Genomic DNA, 25,329 nt, shown 5'->3' with positions numbered 1-25,329 from the left:
GCTCGGGTCCGGTCTAGTGTGGTTAAGAATTACGATTATACCTTACCGGACACAAATAAAGAAACGGTTAAGCCGGTTTGACTGAGAAAAAATGATTGAAACCGGTTTAATCCGATGAGAGAATTCGATTCTTTTTATCCAATCAAGCACCGCGTCAGCTTGGCTCCATCAGGTCGGGTCTAGTGGGGTTAAGAATCACGATTAAACCGGTTTGACTGATAGAAAATTAAAGCAAAAATTGGCTAATTGGGCTATACTGCGAAATGATTCGTCTCATTATAGGTTTGAGCACAGTGCTGTTCGTTTGGTTGTCGCAGGTTTCGGTGTCAGCGGCGGTGGCAGCGTTGAGGACAGTTGTTGTTCGTTTTGCAGACGCTGCCGCATATTATATTGCGACCGCAGGTTTTATCAGCATCAACCGCAGGACGCGGCGAAACGAACAAGAGTTGACGCAGAATGTTGACGTTGCTGCTGCCGCCGGAACCTGCGGCAACCAAACGAACAGCCCTTACATTGTTTTTGTCCCATTATATCTTTGCATTTATAAATACAAAATTAAGCCTATAATTAAGAAATAACATAATTTTATTAACCTTGATTACTAATAATATTTGTGTTTTTAATTTTTCATTAGGAACCTCAAAATCTAAGAATCTTCGTCCCTCGTTTACTCGATTCCAAAGTGAATAATTTGCCTGGTATTATTTTAACAACAATAAATTTTCGCTCTGTATTCACATCGCGTCTCCAAACACCACATGTTACATGGACATGAACCATTTGAGAAAAACAAAGAAAATAAAAGGAAGAAGAGTGCTGAATAAAAAAATGAATTTAACATGATTCAATGTAATCAATCTCAAGAACAAGATAAGTTTGAATAAAATTAGTTAGGATTGTTTCCTATATTGTTTTTAGATTTAAAAACATAGAATACAAAAATTTAGAATACATATTCTAAAAATGATAAAATATAGACAAAAAATAAGAATACATACTCTAAGAAAGATATAACATAGACAAATGGTCTAAATTGTGACATAGGAAACTAAGCAGAATAATCAGTTTCTACTCATTTTTTGAAAAGTACACCATTTATGAAGAATATTCGATGCGTATGGTTCTTTGTCATTCCTTAAATTTTAAAGAATTATAGAACAAAAACATTCCTTATCAAAATTGATATGGAACAAAGTAATAAATAATTCTTTTTCATTCCTTTTATTTTACTCTTATTTATTATTTTTCTACTTATTTATATTTCTATTTTAACGCTCACCAGTTAGAGCCAAAAAGTTAAAATATAAATTCTACCATATTTAGAATGTAGCATACAAATAAAAACTCAATGTTTTATCTACGATATATATAATAGAGTAATCTTTAACGTTTTCTAAAATTTTCTACAATAAAGTAAAAAGCCTACAATATATTATATTTTATAAATAACAAATATCTTTGGTTAAACCTGAATACACATATTCTATATCTGGATAGATCATAGATAAGACTTTATAATATAAATTACAAAATTTATAAAATAAGTCAGAACGTCAATTTTATCCTTGTTAAAAGTTATAATATACATTCGAAGAAATTTAGATCAACATATCTAAATTGTTTGGAATTCGATTTTTGTACATCAAAAAAATGTAAAATATTATCATGATGATATTACTTTTTCACAAAATTTTATTAATATAAAAAAATTAATAATTATTTTCGTTATTATGATGGCATTTATATCCAAAACTAACCGGTTAATGTAAGAGTATAAAGAAACAAATACATTTCTCCTTTATCCGGTTTAGTCCAAGATTCGTTTTTTTACTTGCCAATTCGGTACGATTGCTGTCCTTTTTTTACATTTTGTTTCTTTTCTGTCAAATTCCTTTCTAAAAAAACATCGATTCCTTATAGTTGTGATGGTTTTGTGTTAAAGTTTTAAAATACAAAAACTTTTGAAACTCAGAGCATAGCTTAGCTTAGCTTTCTAGCTTCTACTGCTGATTCTTACATGAGTGATCCAGTTCTGCTTAATCTCCATATCTAGGGTCTCTTACGTTTCTCATACGGTAACTCCCTCGTCTGATATTTTTTTTGAGTTGTTTTGGTACATTTTTTTTGGTTTCACTTGTTTTGATCCTCGACGAAGCTCAGATTCATGATACCATATTTACTATCTCTTTTCGTTGATTACAACTAGTCCCAGGACAAGAACGTGGTCTCTTTTAATCGGTAAATTTACATTTTCCGTTACGGCTAGGTCACTTGTCCTAATATGTTTGCGTGCTTGCTGTTTTGTCTTTTCATGGTTTTAAGCTGTTGAGTTTTTTTTATAGGTAGAGAATGTCTCGAGCGGAGTCGTCATGGAAGCGGCTCGTAAACGCTGCGTTACAAAGGGATAGAGCAGGAGGAGGAGCTGGTGGTGGTACTGGTCAGGGCAGCCTTATGGATTATGTTCCTTCATCTCTACCGAACAACAGGGACATAGATGCTATTTTGAGAGCTGCTGATGAACTCCAAAATGAAGACCCCAGCATTGCTAGGATCTGTAAGCTGTTTCTTGTTTTTTTATGGGCAGTTTTAGTTTTTATACTGTTTGTGAATTTTATTGAACATTTTTGTTGCAGTATGTGAGCATGCTTACTCGCTAGCACAAAATCTTGACCCTAAGAGTGAAGGCAGAGGTGTTTTGCAATTTAAAACCGGATTGATGTCTGTTGTTAAGGTATGTTTCTCTCATGTGATGCCATTATTTGTTAAGATTGTAGTAGATGATGATGATCCATGTGTGACAGATAATTTGGAAACTAGAGTCTGCGTTTAGTTTTTCATTTGAAACTTTTTCCCATGGTTTTGCATATTAATACATTATTATGTCTTGGTTCACTTCAGCAAAAGTTAGCAAAAAGAGAGGTTGGGACCATAGACAGAACTCAAGATAGTAAACGACTGCAAGATTTCTACAGGCTGTACAGAGAAAAGAACAACGTTGACACTTTAAAGAAGGAGGAGATGCAGCTCCGTGAGTCAGGGGTTCTCACTGGCGAGTACGTATATCAACTACAGAACACATAATCTGTAAAAATGTAATTTTTGAAGCCAAAACGCTTTGATATTGGCTTCCAGGCTGGAGCGGAAAACAGTAAAAAGGAAAAGATTGTTTGCCACCCTTAAAATTCTTGGAAATGTGTTGGAGAAGGTTGCAAAAGAGATCCCTGATGAGGTTGTGTATATTTCCTCTATGCAATCAAGCTTCTATTACTCAAAATCCGTTTTTTTGGGGTCAAAGTAGGCCTTTAGAATGCAGCTAATAATCAACTATTTTGTACTTCAACAGCTGAAGCATGTTATTGATTCTGATGCTGCAATTAGCGAGGACACAATTGCTTACAACATTATTCCTCTTGAGGCTCATGTCACCACAAATGCCATTACGGCTTTCCCTGAGGTCAGATATTTTCCACACATGCGTCTATGCTATGTGGCTCGTCTTGATTTATGACAATAAAATGTGAGCAGGTGAAAGCGGCAGTTGCAGCGTTGAAGTATTTTCGAGGCCTGCCAAATTTGCCGGCTAATTTTCCCATTCCTGCGACAAGGAATGCTGATATGCTTGATTTTCTCCACTATATATTTGGGTTTCAGGTTTGTCTATCCGAGAAGCATCTTTTGTATTACTAAATGAACTTTCATGCATCGTATATGATTTCTAATTTTTTTTTAATTCCAAGTTGAAAGAGTATGGATCGTATGTGAAGTCTTAAACAATTTGAAAATTTATAATGTTGAAAATTTTAATGAGTCTATGATCTGTTTTTGGCTAAAGACACTATTGGTTTCCAAGCAAAGCTTTTGCATGATGTTTTAGGATCTCTTTTATTAGCTTCCCTTCCATATTTTACTTCTGATATATCCTTTTCATGTTCATATATTAATTTTCCTGTGGATTGCTACTGTTAATATCCAGATTCACATTGGACAGCCAAGCTTTGTTTTTGTTGTGTTTCATTTTTCTAATATATCAATTCTTATGGCCGCAGAAAGACAGTGTTTCCAATCAGCGTGAACATATAGTTCTTCTTCTTGCTAATGAGCAATCCCGCCTTAATATTCCTGAAGAAATGGAACCTGTAAGTGCCAAAGCTTATTTGAATCTCATACGATGAATTTCGCAGAATTTTCTTGATTAGAAGTAGACTATTCATGATTTTGGCTTTGTTCATTTTATTATAGTGGTTATTCTTTGTTTGGACTTCTAGTTGACAAAGCTTAAAATTGATGTATTTTTATGTTAATTTCTCATGAATAACCTTTTATTTTATGCTCTATCAGAAACTGGATGACGCTGCAGTGCATAAGGTGTTTCTGAAGTCCCTAGACAACTACATTAAGTGGTGTGATTACCTAGGCATTAAACCTGCATGGAGCAAGTAAAATTATCCCCTCTTCCTTGTCTTTTCCAGCTACCACTCTTGCATGCTCATTTTGGTTTTGTAAGTTGCAGCTTAGAGAGAATCAGTGGAGAAAAGAAACTACTATTCGTCTCTTTGTATTTCCTGATTTGGGGTGAAGCTGCTAACATACGGTTTCTTCCAGAATGTTTGTGCTACATATTCCACCACGTAAGTTTTATCCTGAAGGCTTATTTTTACCAGGATTCTCTAGTGTCTCATGCTGAATATTTTATTATAATATTTTGGTCCTTTGATTTTATTTGCTAATGCTGAATATTTTCCTGTAGATGATAGTAGAAATGAACGAGATCTTACGCCAGCAAGTTTCTCGCCCTGCTGTGAGTTGTATGCCAGTCGATAGTCATGGCGGTTCTGACGTTGGTGTATCATTTCTTGATCATGTCATTGCTCCACTGTATGAAGTTGTATCAGCGGTATGCTATCTAAAGTGTTCGTTCACCCCTGGACTTGGTAGTCATGCTAAGAATTGTTGCTCTGTGCAGGAAGCTTTTCACAATGAGAATGGCCGAGCACCTCATTCAGAGTGGAGAAACTATGACGACTTTAATGAGTATTTTTGGTAAATTATTAAATCTTTGTCTGTTGGGTTAATTTCCTTCTCTCGGTTGCCTGACTTTTTTTTAAAAAAATTTCGAGGTCGCTTCGCTCATTCGAGCTTGGTTGGCCTTGGAGAACGAGTTCATCTTTTTTTCAGAAACCTATACGGAGACGAAAGGTCTGCATGCCCCCCTTGATGGCAATTTGCAAACATCTATATTTCAGCTCCTAGACAATCTAGGCGTATTTGATATTAAAATACTGGTCTTATTCTTGCAGTACGAGTTTGAAGCCGGTAGGGATAAACATCGAGGAAAGACTTCCTTCGTTGAGCATCGAACATTTTTGCGTCTTTACCACAGCTTCCATCGGCTATGGATATTCCTCGCTATAATGTTTCAGGTTTGACGTTTAGAATATTTGGTTGTGACTTGTTTTCACTATCATCGTTGGTGTGAATTTTTTAGTGTCGATAAATGGTTCTCCTGCTACCACACTCTAACAGACTTCTTTACAGGCACTAGCCATAATTGCGTTCAATAAAAATAGCATTATCTCCACGAAGACTTTGCGTCAAATTCTCAGCCTGGGTCCGACTTACGTTGTGATGAAATTTTCTGAGAGTCAGTCTTAAACCTCATTTATCTCTTTACTTTATTATTTTACCAATATTATGACTTGCTGAAGAAAAAGCATATGCTTAATGTTAAAGGTCTTCTGGATGTCATCATGATGTATGGTGCTTTTTCTACTACAAGACGGCTAGCTGTTTTACGCATTTTCCTCCGTCTCATTTGGTTTAGCCTTGCTTGCGTGTTCATATGCTTCCTCTATGTGTATGTGGAACTTCTTTTATTCTACCATTCTTTTTCATATTGCTTTTGCATTTTTCCTTGTTTAATATTTTTTTTGTGTTTACAGGAAAATGCTTCAAGAAGATACCAAACCAATTTATAATTCAGTCATGTTCAAGGTTTATGGGCTTGTCATAGCCATCTATGGCGGTATTCAGTTCCTTTTTACCATCTTGATGCATATCCAAATTTGTCGCAACATTGCTAGTAAATGTGATCGGTGGGCTGTGATTCGATTCGTTGAGGGGATGCGACAGGTTCTGATCCTCAGTTTTTCTATTTCATTCTTTATGCTTGATATTTGGATCATTAATAATAATCTCTGTTGCTTACTTTGATTGTATTTTTCAGGAAAGACACTATGTTGGCCGTGACATGTATGAAAGGATGTCTGATTTTATAAAGTAGGTGCCTTCACCTTATTTTTGTTAAATTTGTAGCTACCTATTTTAGTTATCTTATATTCTTGGGACTTCAAAGTTGTTCTAGGTATATGCTTTACTGAAAGTACATGGGCTGCTTACTTCAAATAAATTTTAATGATTTAAACTGCGTCTCTGACTAGCTTGGGAGAAGCAGAGATATACTTGTTTGATCAATGCCAACGAACTTCAGCATGTATGGTCCTTTGTCTTTTTAATTGGTAAAGGTTGTACTAACCTATTCCTGTATGACGCAGGTATTTTCTGTTTTGGCTTGTCGTTCTGTCTGCAAAGTTCTCCTTTGCGTACTTTCTTCAGGTTGGGTTTTTTGGCAAGCATCATTAATTTTTTTATGTGTTGATTGTTTATACTTGTACTGAAGATTGTGGTTACACGTGAAATATACATGTTACATTCACAAAATGCAGAATGTTTTTGTTTATTGCGATCTCTTGTAGTCAGATGCTGAAGTAATCATTTGACAGTTAAAGAGTGACTCCAACTTATATCTCTCTTGCTGATGAATTTGCAGATTGCGCCGCTTGTTGATCCAACAAGGATGATAATGAAACAGGATAATATCCAATACTCCTGGCATGAGTTTGTGTCAATAAGTAAGTATGGGTTTTGTAGATTTTGTTTAGGGAGTTGAGTGGACCATAGACATGGCTTTTATGCTTAATTTTGTAACCTTAGTTGCTTGAAAGATTGTAATGTATTATGTTAGTTCTCTTTGGAATCATGCACCTGTGCTTCTTTGCAGTATATGATATCAAAGTTGAACTCTAAATGTTGGCTCCTCTAGGGATGTTACTAGCTCCACTATTTGGTTTTCATGCTGATAATTAAATCATTATTCTGTAAGATTCTCATACTCTAATATTTCTTATCTGGATGCAGAAAACTATAATGCTCTGACTGTTGCCAGTTTATGGGCTCCTGTGGTCGCTGTAAGTTAAATGATTTTTACACGAGGGTAGGCACTTTTGTTGTTCTAGGTTTTATTGGGATCAAACCAATCACTGGTGAAATTCGTTCTGATTAGGATGGATGTTTCCACTGGGGGGTTTACAGTAGAGTTTCATTCATTGTATTATATATTTCTCTATTTGATAATAATGCAGATTTACCTGTTAGACATCCATATATTCTACACCATTGCCTCTGCTTTTTTCGGTTTCTTGCTCGGTGCGAGAGATCGTTTGGGAGAGGTAAGTGTGGTTACACTTCTCTGTCTTACAGATGTCAAAATTAAGATATACATATATGTTACTTTCCTTGCATTTTTCATAGATAAGATCTTTGGAAGCAATTCACAAACAATTTGAGGAGTTTCCAGGGGCTTTTATGAAGGCTCTTCATGTTCCTGTTACCAACCGGTTAGGTTCCTGTCCATCTGTCATCTCACTTTCTCTTTGTTAAATATTAACAGTTTTCTCTTCTTCATTGCCTTTTTCATATGATTCAAAATCATGTGCAGGACGTTTGATCCTTCTCATCAGGTACCTCTTGGCCTGTTTTACATTTATGAATCACTAATGAACGTATGGTTTGTCATGTTAGTTTTCTTCTCACGTTTGTTGCTCATATCTGCATGTGATTATCAATTCGAAGGCTGTGGATAAGAATATAGTAGATGCAACACACTTTGCTCCATTTTGGAACCAAATAATAAAATGTCTACGAGAGGAAGACTACATCACTGATCTGTAAGTGCTCTATCCTTTTCCGATAACTTATTTGCTTAGTGTTATTAAACCATCCGCATTGGTGAGTCTCTCAAAAATCTCTCACTAGTTATATTAATATTTAATTGAAAAGTTTTTCGAAAAAACTGAGAGATTCATATGAACGTCTGGCATGAGTATTTCAACTCTTCAATTAAATATTAATTTAATTGGTGAGAGATTCTGGCATTAGTTTTAAATTTTTGTGGTTTTGTTTTTACTCATTTTTCTCATATGGAACAATTTTCTAGTGAGATGGAATTGCTCCTGATGCCCAAGAAATCTGGTAGGCTTCAATTGGTTCAATGGCCACTTTTTCTTCTTTCCAGCAAGGTAAGTCTGTTACTTTACCTGCTTGTGTGTTAAGATTCAAAGCTAGCCTCATTGATTTCCGTAAAAATCTAATATGAGATTATTTTCTTAGTGAAAATTATTTTCCTATAATTTAATGCAGATATTGTTGGCCAAAGAGATTGCCGCTGAGAGTAATTCGCAAGAGGAGATTGTGGAGAGGATCACAAGGGATGGCTACATGAAGTATGCTGTTGAGGAAGTCTATCACGCTTTAAAACTTGTCCTAACAGAAACTCTGGAAGCTGAAGGGAGGATGTGGTAATTGGGTTTTTAAGTTCTAAAACGACACTCTTAAACTTGCACAGAGTTTTGATGGATAAAAGAATGATATTTCTCGTGAATTTTGTAGGGTGGAAAGAATCTACGAAGACATCGATGCCAGCATAAAGAATAGAAAGATACATAATGATTTTCAGCTGAACAAACTCTCCCTTGTTATCACGAGAGTGGCTGCACTCTTGGGAATCCTGGTATTCACACTGCTAGTGCTAACTATGTCTTTATTGAACCGGTTTTTAGTTTTATTCTAATAGTAACTAGTAATCTTCAGTGTGCTGAAAGTTATATTAGATGGAGTTTTATTTTATTTTCTACTTTCTTGAACAGAAAGAAAATGAAACACCTGAGCATGCGAAAGGGGCTATAAAGGCACTTCAGGATCTATACGATGTTATACGGCTTGACGTATTAAATGTTAATATGAGGTACATTACAAGCTGCGTTTTGTGCAAAAAACTCATGAATGTGACTTTCTTTAATAATTTTCCAAAAATATGTTGCTGTGTAGGGGTCAGTATGAAATGTGGAACAACTTAACTCAAGCCTGGAACGAAGGTCGGCTTTTTACAGAATTGAAATGGCCTAAAGATCCAGAGCTGGTATTATGAATGATATTTGTTGTCAAGGTTATAATTACACTCGTTTATATTCTGTTAGGCTGATAATTATCTTTGGTTTGCAGAAAGCTCTTGTCAGAAGATTGTACTCTCTGTTTACTGTCAAAGATTCTGCAGCGCATGTTCCTAGAAACCTTGAGGCCAGACGTAGACTGCAATTCTTCACCAATTCCCTTTTCATGGATGTGCCACCACCAAAGTCTGTTGACAAGATGTTATCCTTCAGGCATTTTTTTCTCCTTACTTTCAACTTTTTATCGTTAATTACAAGCTCTTCACAAGCTTACTATCTTCCTTTGAACTTTTGTTTTCAGTGTCTTCACTCCATATTATTCTGAGGTTGTGCTATACAGCATGGCTGAACTCACTAAGAGAAATGAGGACGGGATATCAATATTGTTTTACCTTCAGAAAATATATCCAGGTGTGACATTTGCCTAGCTTTTTTTTTAAAGATGTTTCTTACTAATAAGTTACTTCTGTAATGAATAGGTGAATAATATTTTCTTATTGATATTTTGATATGTTGCAGATGAGTGGAAAAATTTTCTTGCACGAATAGGACAAGATGAAAATGCGTTAGAAGGCGATCTACGTAATGAGAGAGACATACTTGAACTTCGATTTTGGGCTTCCTACCGTGGACAAACGTTAGCTAGAACAGGTATGTAAAAAATCATTAATTACACATTTTTCCCATGTATATTTTCTGTGTTTTTTTTTGTTTACATGTTATCTGTCATTATATTTGCAGTTCGGGGGATGATGTATTATAGGAAAGCTCTCATGCTTCAGTCTTATTTGGAAAGAAAAGCTGGCAGAGGTAAGAGGCTATAAGATATTTCTTTAGATATATCAGTTTTGGTGAAGCTTTTTCTTATGGCTATCTCACTTATTACAGACGGTGGGGAGTCCACTCTTTTTGGTAATAACATGACGGATGCTGAAGGATTTGAGTTATCTCCTAAAGCAAGGGCCCAAGCAGATCTTAAGTTTACATATGTTGTCACATGCCAAATATATGGAAGACAGAAGGAAGATAAAAAACCTGAAGCTGTTGACATTGCATTGCTAATGCAAAGGTAAGAAGACACTTTCTATGGATTTCTCTATCTCAGGTCAAGAGCTTCTGCTAATCTCTTTCATTCTATTGTCAGAAATGAAGCCCTTCGAATCGCTTATATCGATGTTGTTGATACCCCCAAAGATGGTATATCTCATACGGAATATTATTCAAAGCTTGTGAAGGCCGACATCAATGGAAAGGATAAGGTAAACTGTGACCATCTGTGAAACAAGTCACGGGTGTAGTATTCTCGTTTCCTTAATGCTTAAAACATGATTTAGAACATTTTTCCTTTTTGGAATTTGTTGTCACTTGAGTTTTTTTCTGGTTATGCAGGAAATTTATTCCATAAGGTTGCCTGGGGACCCGAAACTTGGAGAAGGCAAACCTGAGAATCAAAACCATGCCATTGTGTTTACTCGTGGAAATGCACTTCAAACCATTGATATGAATCAGGTTAGTATGCATCTTATTATAAGGCCTTCTTTCGAGCTCTTCTGTGTGTTTATTATAGTTAAGGTTCACTTGAAGTTCACTTTAGTAAATTAGACATGTAAGCTTTGTAAAGAGTAAATAACAGTTTGGAATTGGACATCTCAGAATATGTCAGTGTACCTGAATTTTCTATCATGATTACATTCTTTACGTGAGAGCTTAATACAACTCCAACATGTGGCATCATGTTATATTTGTTAGGATAATTACTTTGAAGAAGCTTTGAAGATGAGAAATCTTTTGGAGGAATTTAACCGGGACCATGGAATTCGACCACCCACCATTCTTGGAGTCAGAGAACATGTATTTACTGGAAGGTATGATCCACTCATTCGTATATCTATTTTGTTAATTTCATATACTATTTCATCTTAAATAATTGGTTTGTGACAATATGCAGTGTCTCCTCCTTGGCCTCTTTCATGTCCAATCAAGAAACTAGCTTTGTAACTCTTGGTCAAAGAGTATTGGCGAAACCCCTCAAGTAAAGCTACTACCAATAAGTTTATATATCTTCCTTGAACAACTTAAACTCATATGTAATCCTTATTCTAGGATCCGCATGCATTATGGTCATCCAGATGTCTTTGACAGAGTTTTCCATATTACTCGTGGTGGTATCAGCAAGGCCTCTCGGGTCATCAACATTAGTGAAGATATTTTTGCTGGTAAAGCCTATTTGTTAATTGAAAGTTACCTTTTTATTGAGCCAATTAATCTAATTTTTTTTTCCACACTTGATGCTATGATTTTCAGGTTTTAACTCAACTCTACGTCAAGGAAATATTACTCACCATGAGTATATTCAGGTCTGTATTTTTTAACTATTTACAAATAAATAGATAAAGAATATATAATACGTTAATTTTATTTACAGGTGGGCAAAGGGAGAGATGTGGGGCTCAATCAAATAGCTCTGTTTGAAGGGAAGGTTGCTGGTGGAAATGGTGAACAAGTTCTTAGTCGGGATGTATACAGACTTGGCCAGCTACTTGATTTCTTCAGAATGTTGTCATTCTACTTCACAACTGTTGGCTTCTATTTCTCTACAATGGTATAGTGATTTTGTTTGCCTTTTAGTAAGAGCAGTCTTAGCGTCATGGTATCTCATTTTTACCTCCATCACAAATTTAGCTGCCAACTCTATTAAAGAAGTCCTGCATCATTAAATTTCATTTTATTTTTGTAACTTGTATATGGAGCTGTTACTAATTAGTTCCAAGTTTCTCCAAGTGTGGTTTCCATGAACTTAATGCTGATGAATTGACATTTACATGGCCTCTTGCAGTTGACGGTTCTTACTTTGTATATATTCTTATATGGGAGGGCATACCTGGTAAGCATGGTTTCTTAATGTTGGTTATGGCTCATATGTTCTATCTTAATGGAGCGCATTACCCATGAATGCTGGGTGAAGGTCTCTAACACCTACTTGTGTATGAATTTTAATAGGCACTTTCTGGAGTTGGAGATACTCTTCGCGAAAGAGCTATTAGTCTGGACGACACTGCACTTAGCGCCGCCCTCAATGCTCAGTTTCTGTTTCAGATTGGTGTCTTCACTGCTGTGCCAATGATTTTGGGCTTTATTTTGGAACAGGGTTTTCTCAAGGTACTGGTTTTCACCTTTTTTTAAGTCATATCATTATTGTTATGACGTATTTATGATATTATTGATAGTGAAGCATGTGTTTAAAACTTCATTGTACTGACATGTGTTCTGAGTTAGCTCGTTCATTTACTTACCTACTGTATTTATATTGGATTATAAGTTACCTTATGATAACAGATTCACAATTTAACCATCTTTCACTGTATAGGCCATTGTCAGTTTCACAACGATGCAGTTTCAGCTATGTACTGTCTTCTTCACATTTTCACTTGGCACAAGAACCCATTATTTTGGACGGACAATTCTTCATGGTGGTGCAAGGGTATTATTCTTATCCTCTGTTCTTTATTCTCTCAATACTTTTTCTGGAATGTGACAAGACAGTGTTTTTCAACAGTACCAAGCCACTGGAAGAGGGTTTGTCGTCAAGCATATCACATTTTCTGAGAACTACCGTCTTTACTCCAGAAGTCATTTTGTCAAAGGGTATCTGTATTATCCTTTGCATACATTTCTTTATGTATACCTATTTAGCCATAGTAAAAGATGGTTTATTCATTTGGTATGCTTTTCTTTCTTCTACAGGCTGGAAGTTATTCTCTTACTGGTTGTCTACCTTGCGTATGGAAATGATAAGGCTGGTGCTGTTTCCTACATTCTTCTGACTGTTAGCAGCTGGTTTTTGGCTGGTTCTTGGCTTTTTGCTCCTTTCCTGTTCAACCCTGCTGGATTTGAGTGGCAAAAGTAAGTAGTGATGTCTTGTTTATGCCCCATTGCAAGGAGCAACGCGTTCTTTCACTGAGCAAGATGATTGTTTCTCCTTTCAGAGTGGTGGTGGACTTCACAGAATGGACAAATTGGCTCTTTTACAGAGGTGGAATCGGTGTGAAAGGATCTGAAAGCTGGGAAGCTTGGTGGGAAGAAGAACTGGTAAGAACTCTATTTCCCAGCAAACGCTGTTGTGTCCTTAGTTCTTGAAACAAAACTTGAAGGAAAAGAAAATCAAATATTCATCTGCTTATAGTTTTTTTTTTCATTTTTGTTGGATCCTTATTAAATAGTGCTCTTCATGCTGTCACATTAACATTAATTTTTCTACTTTGTTTTGCTAAATAATAATATCATCTTTGTACATCAACAGTCTCACATTCGGACCTTGAGCGGGAGGATAATGGAGACTATATTAAGTCTACGCTTCTTTGTCTTCCAGTATGGTATTGTCTACAAACTGAAACTACAAGGATCAGATACATCATTTTCGGTACAGCGTTTCTCTTTGTCTACACTTCAACCTTACCACAGTTTGCTAGTTTTTGTTCATATGGATAATATAGTACCTATACATGTGCAGATCTATGGTTGGTCATGGGCTGCATTAGCAATCTTTTTTTTTCTTTTCAAGGTCGGTTTATTCCACGTACATTTCATGCTGAATATATTGCATCACATGACTCTGATGTATATCTCTCCATTGGAATAGGTCTTTACCTTCAGTCGGAAGATTTCTGTTAGTTTCCAGCTTGTGCTGAGACTTGCACAAGGCATTACCTTCTTGGTGGCTTTAGCTGTCGTAACCGTAGGGGTTGTACTCACAGACTTGTCAGTGACAGACATATTCGCTACTGTATTAGCCCTTATACCAACTGGATGGGGAATCCTCTCTGTAAGTTTCACTACCTGTAGTAGCTAATCACTTGCATGAGGTCTAAGTTTTTAAGATATGTAATCCTCTCTTTGTTGTTAGATTGCGTGCGCTTGGAAGCCAATCATAAAGCGAATTGGGATGTGGAAGTCGATCCGTTCACTAGCAAGGCTGTATGATGCAGGAATGGGAATGCTCATATTCCTTCCCGTTGCGTTCTGCTCGTGGTTCCCATTTCTCTCGACGTTCCAAACTCGTATGATGTTTAACCAAGCGTTTAGCCGTGGTCTAGAGATCTCTCTCATCCTCGCAGGAAACCATCCTAATTCAGACCTTTGAGTTTGAGATCGTTAATAGCTTTGCCTTTTGTTAAGGCGAACACTAGCTATAGCTTGTAGTAGAGAAAACAAAACAGACCATATCACAACACCAATCGTGATTATTTCCATTAAAGAAGCTATTTCTTCATTATGAAAATAACTTGTAAAAATTCAAAGTTTAGGAAATCTACAAATAAATTAAATAATTTTATTTATAAAAAACAAGTGACGCTAGGCGCTTATAATAAATTTCCATATCTATTAGTTTCTCTCTGCAACACAAGAAAAAAATTAAGAACTTTATAAAAAGAATTCAAAGTGGCTCTTCCAAACTCTCCATCATATGGCCTATATTTGTCAGGTTACCTTGGTCATCCACAGCTCCCCGATGAAACAAATCGGTCAAGGCCCGAAGGAGCATTCGAGTGCAAGGAGGATCTATATATTCAAAAAATGTCAAGTCGTCCACACCCAGCCTTTTCAAAATCAAAACTGTTATAACAAGGTGTGATCTAAGTATCTCAGGAGTCTCCCCATCCATGAAGTCATTGAAAGTATTCTCAGTGTAGAGCCTGAAACATATTTTACCGGCACGTCCTGCTCTCTGGTAAGCGCTTGCTTGTGATATTCGGGACACAAACCAGAGCTCGTCAGTAGTGAGAAAACTATAGTTCTTTTGCTTGGAGAAACCAGGATCAACCACGTAAACAATCCCGTCCATGGACAAAGAAGTCTCAGCAACGTTGGTGGAGACGATGATCTTTCTCACTGCATGTGGTGGTGGTGTAGGATCGAAGATCTTGTGTTGCAGAGCTGGTGGAAGAGAGGAATACAAGGGCACAACTGTGACTTGATCTCCAAGACTACGGACAATTCTGCTGCAAGCATGTTCAATCTCTTCTTCCCCGGTCAAGAAAACAAGAACGTCACCTGTTGGTTCACACATGTGAATCTCGATAACTTTGCTTATGGAAGACTCGAGATAGTCCATCACAGGTTGTCGAGTGTACAAGATCTCCACTGGATGGAGGAGCCTACCAGAAGGGACTTTGATGAGAGGCGCACCTCTAAAATACTCTCTGTTAAAAGCCTGTAGGGTAGCACTCATCACAACAAGCTTAAGATCAGGTCGGCTAATCAAGGTGCGGTTAAGAATACCAACAAGTAAATCTGTGGCTAAACTTCTATCATGAACTTCGTCAAGGATAATCACTTTGTATCTTAAAAAGAGCACTGTTCGGGAGCTACTGCAGTCCTCCAAACGGACTCTGGACTCTGTAACCCACTTCTAAAAACAATATAAATACAAAAATAAAAATAAAAATAATTTTTTTAAACTGAAATAATAGAAATACTAAAATATATATATTATATTATTATATTATATACAAGTAGAAATACTAAATTTTTTTTGGAAAATTAAAAATATAATTTTTATATTTATCATAATATTATGATGTTTGATACTTTAATAATTATATAAAATGTAAATATTATTAATTTATTATTTAGCCGTTATTTTTTTGGTGGTTAACCAGTCATAAGTATCCGGAAAACGCATCAATTTCTAACCGCAGTACCAGTCGTACAAATCTTTTTAAACCGTTTAAAATCGCAACCACCCGCAACCGCAACCGCTGCGGTTACACCAGTCAGACCCTAAATCGTTGGACTGTGATCGGAACGCTGCTGGGATGTGTTTGGGATTGGGGATAAGAATATCCGCGGGGATATGAAAAGACGAGGTCCAAACATAATATGATCAATGATCTTTATTTGATCTTTCCTCAAAGCTCGTCGTCATTGTTATTTGAACCAAAAAGGCCATGAGCAGTGAAATTGCTGATTGCGTAATATTCTTGATCTCACTAAACTTGACCTTATGGTCGTCATACAGTAAGAAGATGTTGGGATTAAACTCCAGCTTTGGGATTGAGTTATATTCTAGAAATCTGTTACAGTCATTGATCATATTAGTGAAGATGAAAAGAAAGAGAGTAGCACATGCTGCTATAGAAGAACTCCATACGCTCCTGATATACAAATGTGATTCTTTCCTACGAAGAAATGATTGTTTTGATTTTCAAAGAATTTTTATCATATCCAGTCTCAAAAATTATTGCTGAGAATCTACCACCACTCTTTGTTTTCTCAAATGATCAATGTTATGTTTTTACTGATGGTTGATTTAGCCGAGAAAGAAATAAAGTCTCATAGATTTTCAGATTATTTGTGTTAATACTCTCATTTGCTGGTGTGATTATCTTAAGCAAGTTATACGTACAGGTTGCAGAACAAAATGAAGAAGGAAGCTGGACATTAGGTATGTATGTGGTTTAAAATTGGAGATTATTTTCTCTCACTCCAATGAGAAAAGTTCAGATATATCTTAGTAGGTTGGAAAGATAGTGTATATTAATTAACTAACTATAATATTCTTTAAATTTGAAATTCCGGCATCCAAAACAAATATCCTAACTAGAGAATATTTTTGTTACTAAGTTTTATGGATTTGTATATTTAAAATGATAACAAACTAATTTTATTTAATATATGTATGGTAATTTAAATTTTAATATATAAGATACATATATTTAAAGTTTATTCTAAAAAAATCTGTTGATAAATATTTAACAATATTTTAATTTTCAAATGTTTATGTAAATATTTCCATTATTTTTTAATTAGCAATGAACTATTATTATGCATTAATATATATTCAATTATCGTTAATAAAATAAAAAATTCTATCTTATTTCTATCTATTTTATAATCATAATCAATCATGTTAAAATATTCATTTAAAAAAATATAATACAATAATAACGACTTAACATTAGCAAACGGTATAATATATGTATAAAATTAAGATTTTTTTATACGATAATATATTATTTAAAATGAATAAAAGTAAAAAAATATTGATAAAATAAAATCAAGCCTTGAAAAGCAGGTCAGAACTTAGTATAAATTAAATAAAAATGTTCAAATTTGTTGTTTGATCCATATATTAATTTTTCAATAATTAATTGCAAATATAATAAGACAAATATATAATAAACAACAACATATACATGTGACTGTTTTAAACAATTGATTAACTACAACATATAAACTATAAAATTATTAAATTATTGTATCCAAAATATTTATATAAACATTTAAATATATGATTAACTTTTAAAAAATATATACAACTAATGATCTAAAATAAATATTTACGTATATAAGACTGTAAATAAACACCCCGCTCGGTTGCGCGGATTGATTGGTTAGGATTAAAAATAGTAATACATATGGAAGGAGAGGAACGTTGTAAGGCTTCGTTCTCTCGGTTCCCTCAAGCGATCAGGTATCCTTCGTATTGATCCTATATCTTCACAATCGCCATCAACAAAACTTATCTCCTTCTTTTACTCTCCACTTGGTTATCTCTCTTTCAGATCTTTTGATTGTATTTTGTATCTTGGAAGTTGAATGTTAGGGTTAGGTTAACAGGTTTGGGACATATGTTTCGTTTCTAGGACGAAGGTGCTGCAGACAGGACAATGACCTTTCTGAGCCATACAAAACGTGTGACCACACGGCCTAAAATAAACTTGAGGTCCACTGAAGAGAAAAGTAAATTAAACTTGATCATACAAAACGTGTGACCACACGGCCTAAAATAAACTTGAGGTCCACTGTAGAGAAGGAAACTAAAGTTTTGTTGAAAGGAAATTTTCTAAATTATTTTTTTTTTTAATCAAAATTTCCTTTTCCAAAATACACTATAAAAAGGAAAATAGGGTTTGGTGACTATAAATACAGCAAGTGGTTACGACTTCATTCAATCTAAAGTAAGGGAAGCAAACAACTAAAAAGCATACAAGTACGAGAAGCTGGTGCGGTGTTTTTTGTTTGGTTTGTTTGTTTGTTGAAGAGAGTAGTGGATATGATGATGAAGAAGAAGTCAGAACGTAGGAATCTACCAGTATGGGGGCAAAAAGAAGAGTTTGTCCGAACATTGAAGGAGAATCAGATGGTGATGGTGACGGGTGAGACCGGAAGTGGTAAAACAACGCAGATCCCACAGTTTGTTTTAGAAGCAATGATGGATGAAATCCCTCGCTCTGATGATCAGTGGTTGATTGGGTGCACGCAGCCTCATCGAGTTGCAGCCATGACTGCGGCACGTCGTGTCGCTGAAGAGATGGATGTAAAGCTCGGGGAAGAAGTCGGTTACACAGTCCGTTTCGAGGATCTCAGTAGCCCCCGAACGGTGCTCAAGTACCTGACTGATGTAATGCTTCTGAGGGAAGCTATGGTGGATCCACTCTTTTTGAGATACAAAGTGATTATCGTTGACGAAGTTCATGATAGAAGTTTAGCCACAGATTTACTTATTAGTATTCTTAACCGCACCTTGATTAGCCGACCTGATCTTAAGCTTGTTGTTATGAGTGCAACCCTACAGGTTTTTAACAAAAGGTATTTTACAGGTGCGCCTCTCATCAAAGTCCCTTCTGGTAGGCTCCTCCATCCAGTGGAGATCTTGTACACTCAAGAACCTGTGATGGACTATCTCGAGTCTGCCATAAGCAAAGTTATCCAGATTCACACGTGTGAGCCACCTGGTGACGTTCTTGTTTTCTTGACCGGGGAAGAAGAGATTGAACAAGCTTGCAGCAGAATTGTCCGTAGTCTTGGAGATCAAGTCACAGTTGTGCCCTTGTATTCCTCTCTTCCACCAGCTTTGCAACACAAGATCTTCGATCCTACACCACCACCACATTCAGTGAGAAAGATCATCGTCTCCACCAACGTTGCTGAGACTTCTTTGTCCATGGACGGGATTGTTTATGTGGTTGATCCTGGTTTCTCCAAGCAAAAGAACTATAGTTATCTCACTACTGACGAGCTCTGGTTTGTGTCCCGAATATCACAAGCAAGTGCTTACCAGAGAGCAGGACGTGCCGGTAGAAAATGTTTTAGGCTCTACACTGAGAAGACTTTCAATGACTTCATGGATAAGGAGATTCCTGAGATACTTAGATCAAACCTTGTTAAAACAGTTTTGACTTTAAAAAGGCTAGGGGTGGAGGACTTGACATATTTTGAATATATAGATCCTCCTTCCACTCGAATGCTCTTTCGGGGCATGGAGGATTTGTTTCATCTAGGAGCAATGGATGACCAAGGTAACTTGACAAATATAGGCCACATGATGGAGAGTTTGGAAGAGCCACTTTGAATTTTTTTATAAAGTTCTTTTCATAATATATTTTTTTTGTTGCTGAGAGATACTAAAATATATGAAAATTATTATAAGCGCGTAGCGTCAATTTTTATTTTATAAATATTATTAATTTTTTTTTGGGACAAATAAATATTATTAAATTTATTTGTCGATTTGTTAACTTTGAGTTTATATAAATTGTTTTTTTCATAATGAAGATAGCTTCTTAAATGGAAACAATTACAATTGGTGTTTTGTTTTTCTACGACAAGTTCAAGTGTTCGCCTTCTGTTTCATACTTGGGCATTTCCTTAATACACAAATAATAAAGAATGGGAAATAGATAGATAGCACTCAACAAAAGGTAAAGCTGTGGAAGGATGATTTAAAGTCCTAAATTAGGATTGTTTCCAAGAGAGATCTCCAGACCACGACTAAACGCTTGGTTAAACATCATACGTGTTTGAAAGGTCGAGAGAAATGGGAACCACGAGCAGAACGCAACGGGAAGGAATATGAGCATTCCCATTCCTGCATCATAGAGCCTTGCTAGTGAGCGGATTGACTTCCACATCCTTCAGCATCCGTCATGTCATTACCAAAAAGAGTGGACTCCCCACCGTCTGTAATAAGTGAGATAGCCATAAGAAAAAGCTTCACCAAAACTGATATATCTAAAGAAATATCTTATAGCCTCTTACCTCTGCCAGCTTTTCTTTCCAAATAAGACTGAAGTATGAGAGCTTTCCAAATATCTTATAGCCTCTTAGTCGTGGTCTGGAGATCTCTCTCATCGTCGCAGGAAACCATCCTAATTCAGACCTTTGAGTTTGAGATCGTTAATAGCTTTGCCTTTTGTTAAGGCGAACACTAGCTAGAGCTTGTAGTGGAGAAAACAAAACAGACCGTATCACAACACCAATCGTGATTATTTCCATTTAAGAAGCTATATCTTCATTATGAAAATAACTTGTAAAAATTCAAAGTTTAAGAAATCTACAAATAAATTAAATAATTTTATTTATAAAAAAAAAAGTGACGCTAGGCGCTTATAATAAATTTCCATATCTATTAGTTTCTCTCTGCAACACAAGAAAAAAATTAAGAACTTTATAAAAAGAATTCAAAGTGGCTCTTCCAAATCCAAACTCTCCATCATATGGTCTATATTTGTCAGGTTACCTTGGTCATCCACAGCTCCCATATGAAACAATTCGGTCAAGGCCCGAAGGAGCATTCGAGTGCAAGGAGGACCTATATATTCAAAAAATGTCAAGTCGTCCACACCCAGCCTTTTCAAAGTCAAAACTGTTTTAACAAGGTTTGATCTAAGTATCTCAGGAGTCTCCCCATCCATGAAGTCATTGAAAGTCTTCGCAGTGTAGAGCATGAATCTTAGAGCCTAAATCTTAGAACAAAAAACTGAATCTAAAGCCAAAACATTATAAAAAGAAATATGTTAGCTTTAAAGTGTATTTTTTATTCTTTTCCCAAAAAGATGAAGGCAAATTGTTGTTGTCCTCTAAGTTCGTTGTATTCAATCAAGGCAAAAAAAAAAAAAAGAGGCAGTCACTATCTGTTCAGCTAGGTACAGTCACAAACTGTTTAGTTTGTTTCAGCTATAGTTGCTGTCTCAGGTGAACATCAAAGTCTTTAGGTGATTACAAAAAGAGTTTCTTCTAAGCGTGTATGCAGAAGCTGAAGACTGCTGGATGAGGTATTTTCTATTCAACAATGTAGCTGAAGATAGAAGACTCTCCTCTCTATTTCAGAGAATACACTCTCTACTTCAGAGAATAGAAATTCTCCAGCTCTTGTGAACCCATGGAAGAGCAAAGTGGAGAAATGAGATGTGTTCGGTGATACATTTGAATCTGAGCACAAAGATATTTGGATCCAATATAGTTCCACATGTTCCACTCCTTGTATCGTTTGTTTTGAAGTCTGGTTTGTTTGATTTCAAGAGAAATGTAGGAGTTTGCTTTTTTTCACTGACTCTAACTTACTATATGTGTATCACTGTGTTTCTTATTTTTATCATTGTCTTTTAACTATAAATCTTTCTACTTTTTTAATCATCTTTCTTCTTTCTAAGAACCCAAAATTCTCCACAATCTTTCCCTTTAACCATATTACATATAGTAAGATTGTAAAGGAATACAAATAAATTTGATAGAAACCAATTATTTTATATTTCATGGACTTTTTGAATTTTTCTAAAAAAAATGCCCAAAAAAGGAACACAACTTTTACCGAGAAAAATAATAGTCATAATCACTTGCATGTCATATGGATAGAGAAACACATTTTAAAAAGTGGAGTAAAAACTCTACTAACTAAAAATAATAAAACCTACTATTATCAAGACGAATCATTTTTAATAATATTACTTAATAATAATAATAATATTGCCTTCCCTTGTGTGTATAGACTTTTCAGTTTTGAGACCTTGTAAACTAGGATTAGGAAAATATCCGGATCCGATAAACTAACCCAATCGAAAAAATAATATCAAACTCGAACTAGTAAAATATCTAAATGGATTCAAAATTTTGATATCTAGAAAATCGGAAATGAACCGAATATTGGATTCTTGAAGATACATTAATCATAATTATATATTTAGTATACATTTAGTATTTATACAAAATTTGCTAGAGTTTATCATAAGTTAAAATGAAAAATTTATTTATACTTGTAATCATATTACTTTTCATTATTTTAATAATAATATGTATTTTTATATAAATTATAGTACGCAACCTGATTTATTTATATTTTATTTTAAAACATGTACCATGAAATCATTTTAAACTAATATGTCATAATTCAATGTTCACCAAGTCATTTTTTAACCAAGCCTTGTCATCCTTTTTCATAATCAATATAGTGACGATATCTATTTGTATTAATACGAATCATGAACAGAGATCATTAATCTAACTGTTGCTCTCTGCTTTAGTGGTGGTCGTTGTTCCAAATATTTAACAAGATATGTGAAAAGACAGCAAAGTAATTTACTAATTATATCACAAAACTATGATGTGCTAAAGGCCGCAATGATGAATCTGATCCTTGTAGTTCCAGTTTCTTGACGATCTCTAAAGCAATAGGAAACGCAAGGGAATGGAATATGGCGCAGATAACACCAGGCCCCTCACTCAATCATCGCAGTCAGTTAGTAAGCACACCCGACCTGGTTGCTTTACAAATTGGCTTTTCAGATGCAGCTTGGAGAAAGGAATCCAACACAGTAGCTTTTGGATGTATCTTTAAAAACCGGGAAGGTCAATTAATTCATCAGGAAGCTCGGGTTGAAAGATATGTCTCCTCACCTGATCAGTGTCTCCATTACGACCAACTTGTTAACCATAGCTAAAGCTTAAAGTTAAACAGAAATGGTCTAAAAGTAAAAGATTTCTCTTACAGTCTCATCCAATAAAAGTTTGAATCTTTTTGATGTAAGAAAAACAAAAGTTCCAAACTTTCTCAAAAGTGTGTTTCTCAAAAGATCTCGAGGAACTCGAGGACGAAGGTGGTACAAACAGGACAATGACCTTTCTGAGCCATAAGCTCTTTAGAACAGAGCTTACAAAACGTGTGACCACACGACGTAAAAGTCGCGCCTTTGATCTTCACCTGACAAACGCAGCAACTCACTTCTCCTCCATCTTCTTCTTCTTCTTCTTCTTCTTCCTCGTCTTCGTCTTCTTCGTACTCATCTTCTCCATCATCCATGGCGTATCTTGCTCCCGTCAACCCCATTTGCCTATCCGTCTCCTCCAGCAAATCCATCAGTGACATCGTCTGCTTCGGCGCAGAAGAAGCTTCCTCCTCCTCCGCTTCTCCCGAACCATCATCTTCCTCCTCCTCGTCGTCGTCGCTTGCAGCCTCCGCTTCCGCCGCTTCCTGCGCCGCGACAGCTTCTCTCGCCGACATCTGCCTCTCGTCGACGAACTTCACCACCGGATGACGCCGTATCTTATCGTCGTCCCCGTCTCCGTGATCTCTAACGGAATCGTGACGTGATAACTGCGGTTTAAACGGAGGTCCGTCTCCAGGGATGCTTACGTCAGCGAAATTATTCTCCGGGGTTTTACCCGACCCGACCCGCATTGAGGATCCGCGAGTGAACATCCCGCGTCCTGAGGAGCCAGGTGGATCAGACATCGGAATTGGGTAGACTAAACCGTTGGTATGTGATCGGATCTGTTTGGGATTGGGGATAAGGATATCCGAAGCGGGGATATGAAAAGACGAGGTCCAAGCGGAACCGGTTCGTTTGAGACGGAGTTTTTCGCGGAATATTTGCCACGTGGTCCGGTCCTTGTGTCCTTCCTTTTCGTATTCGTATGATATCGAATAGCGTTTGGCTTGTTGGTGTTGTTGTTGTGCGGTTTGGTACGAGTGATTGTTGCGGCAAAGGCGGTGGAGATGATGGTTGTATAACGATTTCGCCGCCAAGAACAGCGTCTAGTGTTAGTCCGGCTAACGAGTTACTACGGCTCTTTAACGCCGACATTTAACTCCAGGACCATTGTCGGAGGCCAATCTGTAACAACGATTAAAGTAACTAAAAATGATTTATTTCTTCCATGCAAAATATAATGGAAATGTCTCTTTAAAAAAATATATTAATGCAAGTGTTTTACCTCTTGCATAGTTTAAAGAGTGTTGAACATCGTTTTTTGGCTTAGATTGAAAATTCTAATTTTTGGGTAATTTCTTTATTGTTTTTTTTTTGGAATGTTTATTAACTTTTTCATCATTCAGACTTAGAATTTTTGTTCTTGTCTCGGATTTTTTTGTGGTGTAAGTGTTTTAAAATGGAGAACAAGGATCAATGATGAACGAGTCCTAAGGTGAAAAATGATCTAAATTAAGGATGTTCCTATAGTTTTTTTTTAAAGAAAGTTATTTACTTTTTTTTTGCTGATGATAAATGTGAATTATCAATCTACAAACAAGTTATCAAGTTATGTGTATTTTTAAATAAAAATATTAACAATTTATTTAAACTAAATCTGTAGGCAAATGCCTAGAGCCGTCACTGGATATAAGCACATAACTTTTTGAAAAGTTTTTTTTATGATATCTCCAATCTTTCATCGTGAAATTTTAACTGATATAGTTTCTTGTACCGGAGTCTTGGACTCTTGGCCATGCTATATCGAAAAATTTCAAAAGAGTTTTATGAATGAGCAAGAAAATATCCATGCTATCACCAACACTCTGACAATGTCTTAGCTATGGACTTTGATGTTAACCCAATCTCTCATTACATTACGCAACCCTGACCAGCAGCTTTTTTGTAGGAAACAGAATTAGAAGTTGGCATCGTCTAAGGTGAATGAATAGTTACATGCTGTTTTCATGAGAATAAACAATACAACAAATCTTATAGAGACCAAACAAACAAAAGTGTCAATATGTCCGAGTGGTTAAGGAGACAGACTTGAAATCTGTTGGGCTTCGCCCGCGTAGGTTCGAACCCTGCTGTTGACGAAACTTTTTGCAATATAAATCAAAACTGTAATTTACAGAACTACCCATTACCATTGATCTTTTTTTTTGACAATGAAGAAAGACAAGCCTCAATACTTGGACTACACAACCCAAAGACCAGTTAATCTTGGCCCAGTAAGGATTTTATAAAAACGTTACCACGTAACCAACTAACCATAATTCGAAATAGTTGCTGAATTA

The 25,329-nt window shown here is 35.8% G+C and overlaps 3 protein-coding genes, 1 non-coding gene and 1 pseudogene across 4 annotated transcripts; 3 read left to right on the top strand and 2 right to left on the bottom strand.

Annotated features, from left to right (window-relative positions):
- The first annotated feature begins 236 nt into the window (after window positions 1–236).
- Window positions 237–14,664, top strand: LOC103859204 (callose synthase 9). Its single transcript, XM_033287063.1, has 51 exons — window positions 237–2,554; window positions 2,634–2,731; window positions 2,899–3,053; window positions 3,133–3,229; window positions 3,344–3,454; window positions 3,526–3,651; window positions 4,047–4,136; window positions 4,339–4,436; window positions 4,511–4,628; window positions 4,748–4,894; window positions 4,964–5,040; window positions 5,118–5,196; window positions 5,298–5,420; window positions 5,536–5,641; window positions 5,731–5,854; window positions 5,940–6,129; window positions 6,224–6,276; window positions 6,552–6,612; window positions 6,827–6,908; window positions 7,195–7,244; window positions 7,419–7,505; window positions 7,588–7,673; window positions 7,775–7,796; window positions 7,909–8,003; window positions 8,273–8,354; window positions 8,476–8,633; window positions 8,725–8,845; window positions 8,982–9,079; window positions 9,163–9,253; window positions 9,337–9,497; window positions 9,586–9,695; window positions 9,804–9,935; window positions 10,026–10,094; window positions 10,173–10,353; window positions 10,429–10,543; window positions 10,674–10,793; window positions 11,034–11,149; window positions 11,233–11,316; window positions 11,388–11,500; window positions 11,589–11,641; window positions 11,710–11,886; window positions 12,121–12,168; window positions 12,285–12,443; window positions 12,652–12,765; window positions 12,841–12,929; window positions 13,029–13,187; window positions 13,271–13,373; window positions 13,585–13,704; window positions 13,795–13,845; window positions 13,924–14,106; window positions 14,188–14,664. Exons 1-51 carry the CDS (start codon window positions 2,350–2,352, stop codon window positions 14,422–14,424), a joined length of 5,724 nt encoding a protein of 1,907 aa, XP_033142954.1. The 5' UTR covers window positions 237–2,349; the 3' UTR covers window positions 14,425–14,664.
- On the bottom strand, window positions 14,449–16,377 carry LOC108871165 (probable pre-mRNA-splicing factor ATP-dependent RNA helicase DEAH3). The gene is made up of 2 exons (XM_018657332.2): window positions 16,285–16,377; window positions 14,449–15,693 (listed from the first exon to the last, which is right to left on the bottom strand). Exons 1-2 carry the CDS (start codon window positions 16,375–16,377, stop codon window positions 14,719–14,721), a joined length of 1,068 nt encoding a protein of 355 aa, XP_018512848.2. The 3' UTR covers window positions 14,449–14,718.
- LOC103859203 (probable pre-mRNA-splicing factor ATP-dependent RNA helicase DEAH2) lies at window positions 15,484–23,006 on the top strand. The gene is made up of 2 exons (XM_033287053.1): window positions 15,484–16,728; window positions 16,788–23,006. Exon 2 carries the CDS (start codon window positions 18,340–18,342, stop codon window positions 19,636–19,638), a length of 1,299 nt encoding a protein of 432 aa, XP_033142944.1. The 5' UTR covers window positions 15,484–16,728; window positions 16,788–18,339; the 3' UTR covers window positions 19,639–23,006.
- Window positions 23,007–23,085: 79 nt separating this feature from the next.
- Window positions 23,086–25,196, bottom strand: LOC103859202 (annotated as a pseudogene).
- TRNAS-UGA lies at window positions 25,047–25,128 on the top strand. The gene has a single exon. It is a non-coding gene; the product is annotated as a tRNA-Ser (tRNA).
- Window positions 25,197–25,329: the final 133 nt, after the last annotated feature.

The sequence above is a fragment of the Brassica rapa genome, chromosome A03, assembly GCF_000309985.2.
Source record: "Brassica rapa cultivar Chiifu-401-42 chromosome A03, CAAS_Brap_v3.01, whole genome shotgun sequence".
NCBI classification, from domain to species: domain Eukaryota; kingdom Viridiplantae; phylum Streptophyta; class Magnoliopsida; order Brassicales; family Brassicaceae; genus Brassica; species Brassica rapa.
This window is presented reverse-complemented; position numbering and strand designations above follow the sequence as displayed.

Excerpts from the sequence above, each read along its gene's own strand:
- LOC103859204 (XM_033287063.1), top strand. The coding sequence starts at position 2,350 with ATGTCTCGAGCGGAGTCGTCATGGAAGCGGCTCGTAAACGCTGCGTTA. Across the intron at positions 5,642-5,730 it reads TGTGATGAAATTTTCTGAGA|GTCTTCTGGATGTCATCATG; the intron begins GTCAGTCTTAAA and ends TTAATGTTAAAG. Across the intron at positions 9,254-9,336 it reads GGCCTAAAGATCCAGAGCTG|AAAGCTCTTGTCAGAAGATT; the intron begins GTATTATGAATG and ends TTTGGTTTGCAG.
- LOC103859203 (XM_033287053.1), top strand. The coding sequence starts at position 18,340 with ATGATGATGAAGAAGAAGTCAGAACGTAGGAATCTACCAGTATGGGGG.
- LOC108871165 (XM_018657332.2), bottom strand. The coding sequence starts at position 16,377 with ATGATCAATGACTGTAACAGATTTCTAGAATATAACTCAATCCCAAAG. Across the intron at positions 15,694-16,284 it reads TACTGTATGACGACCATAAG|AAGTGGGTTACAGAGTCCAG; the intron begins GTCAAGTTTAGT and ends TATTGTTTTTAG.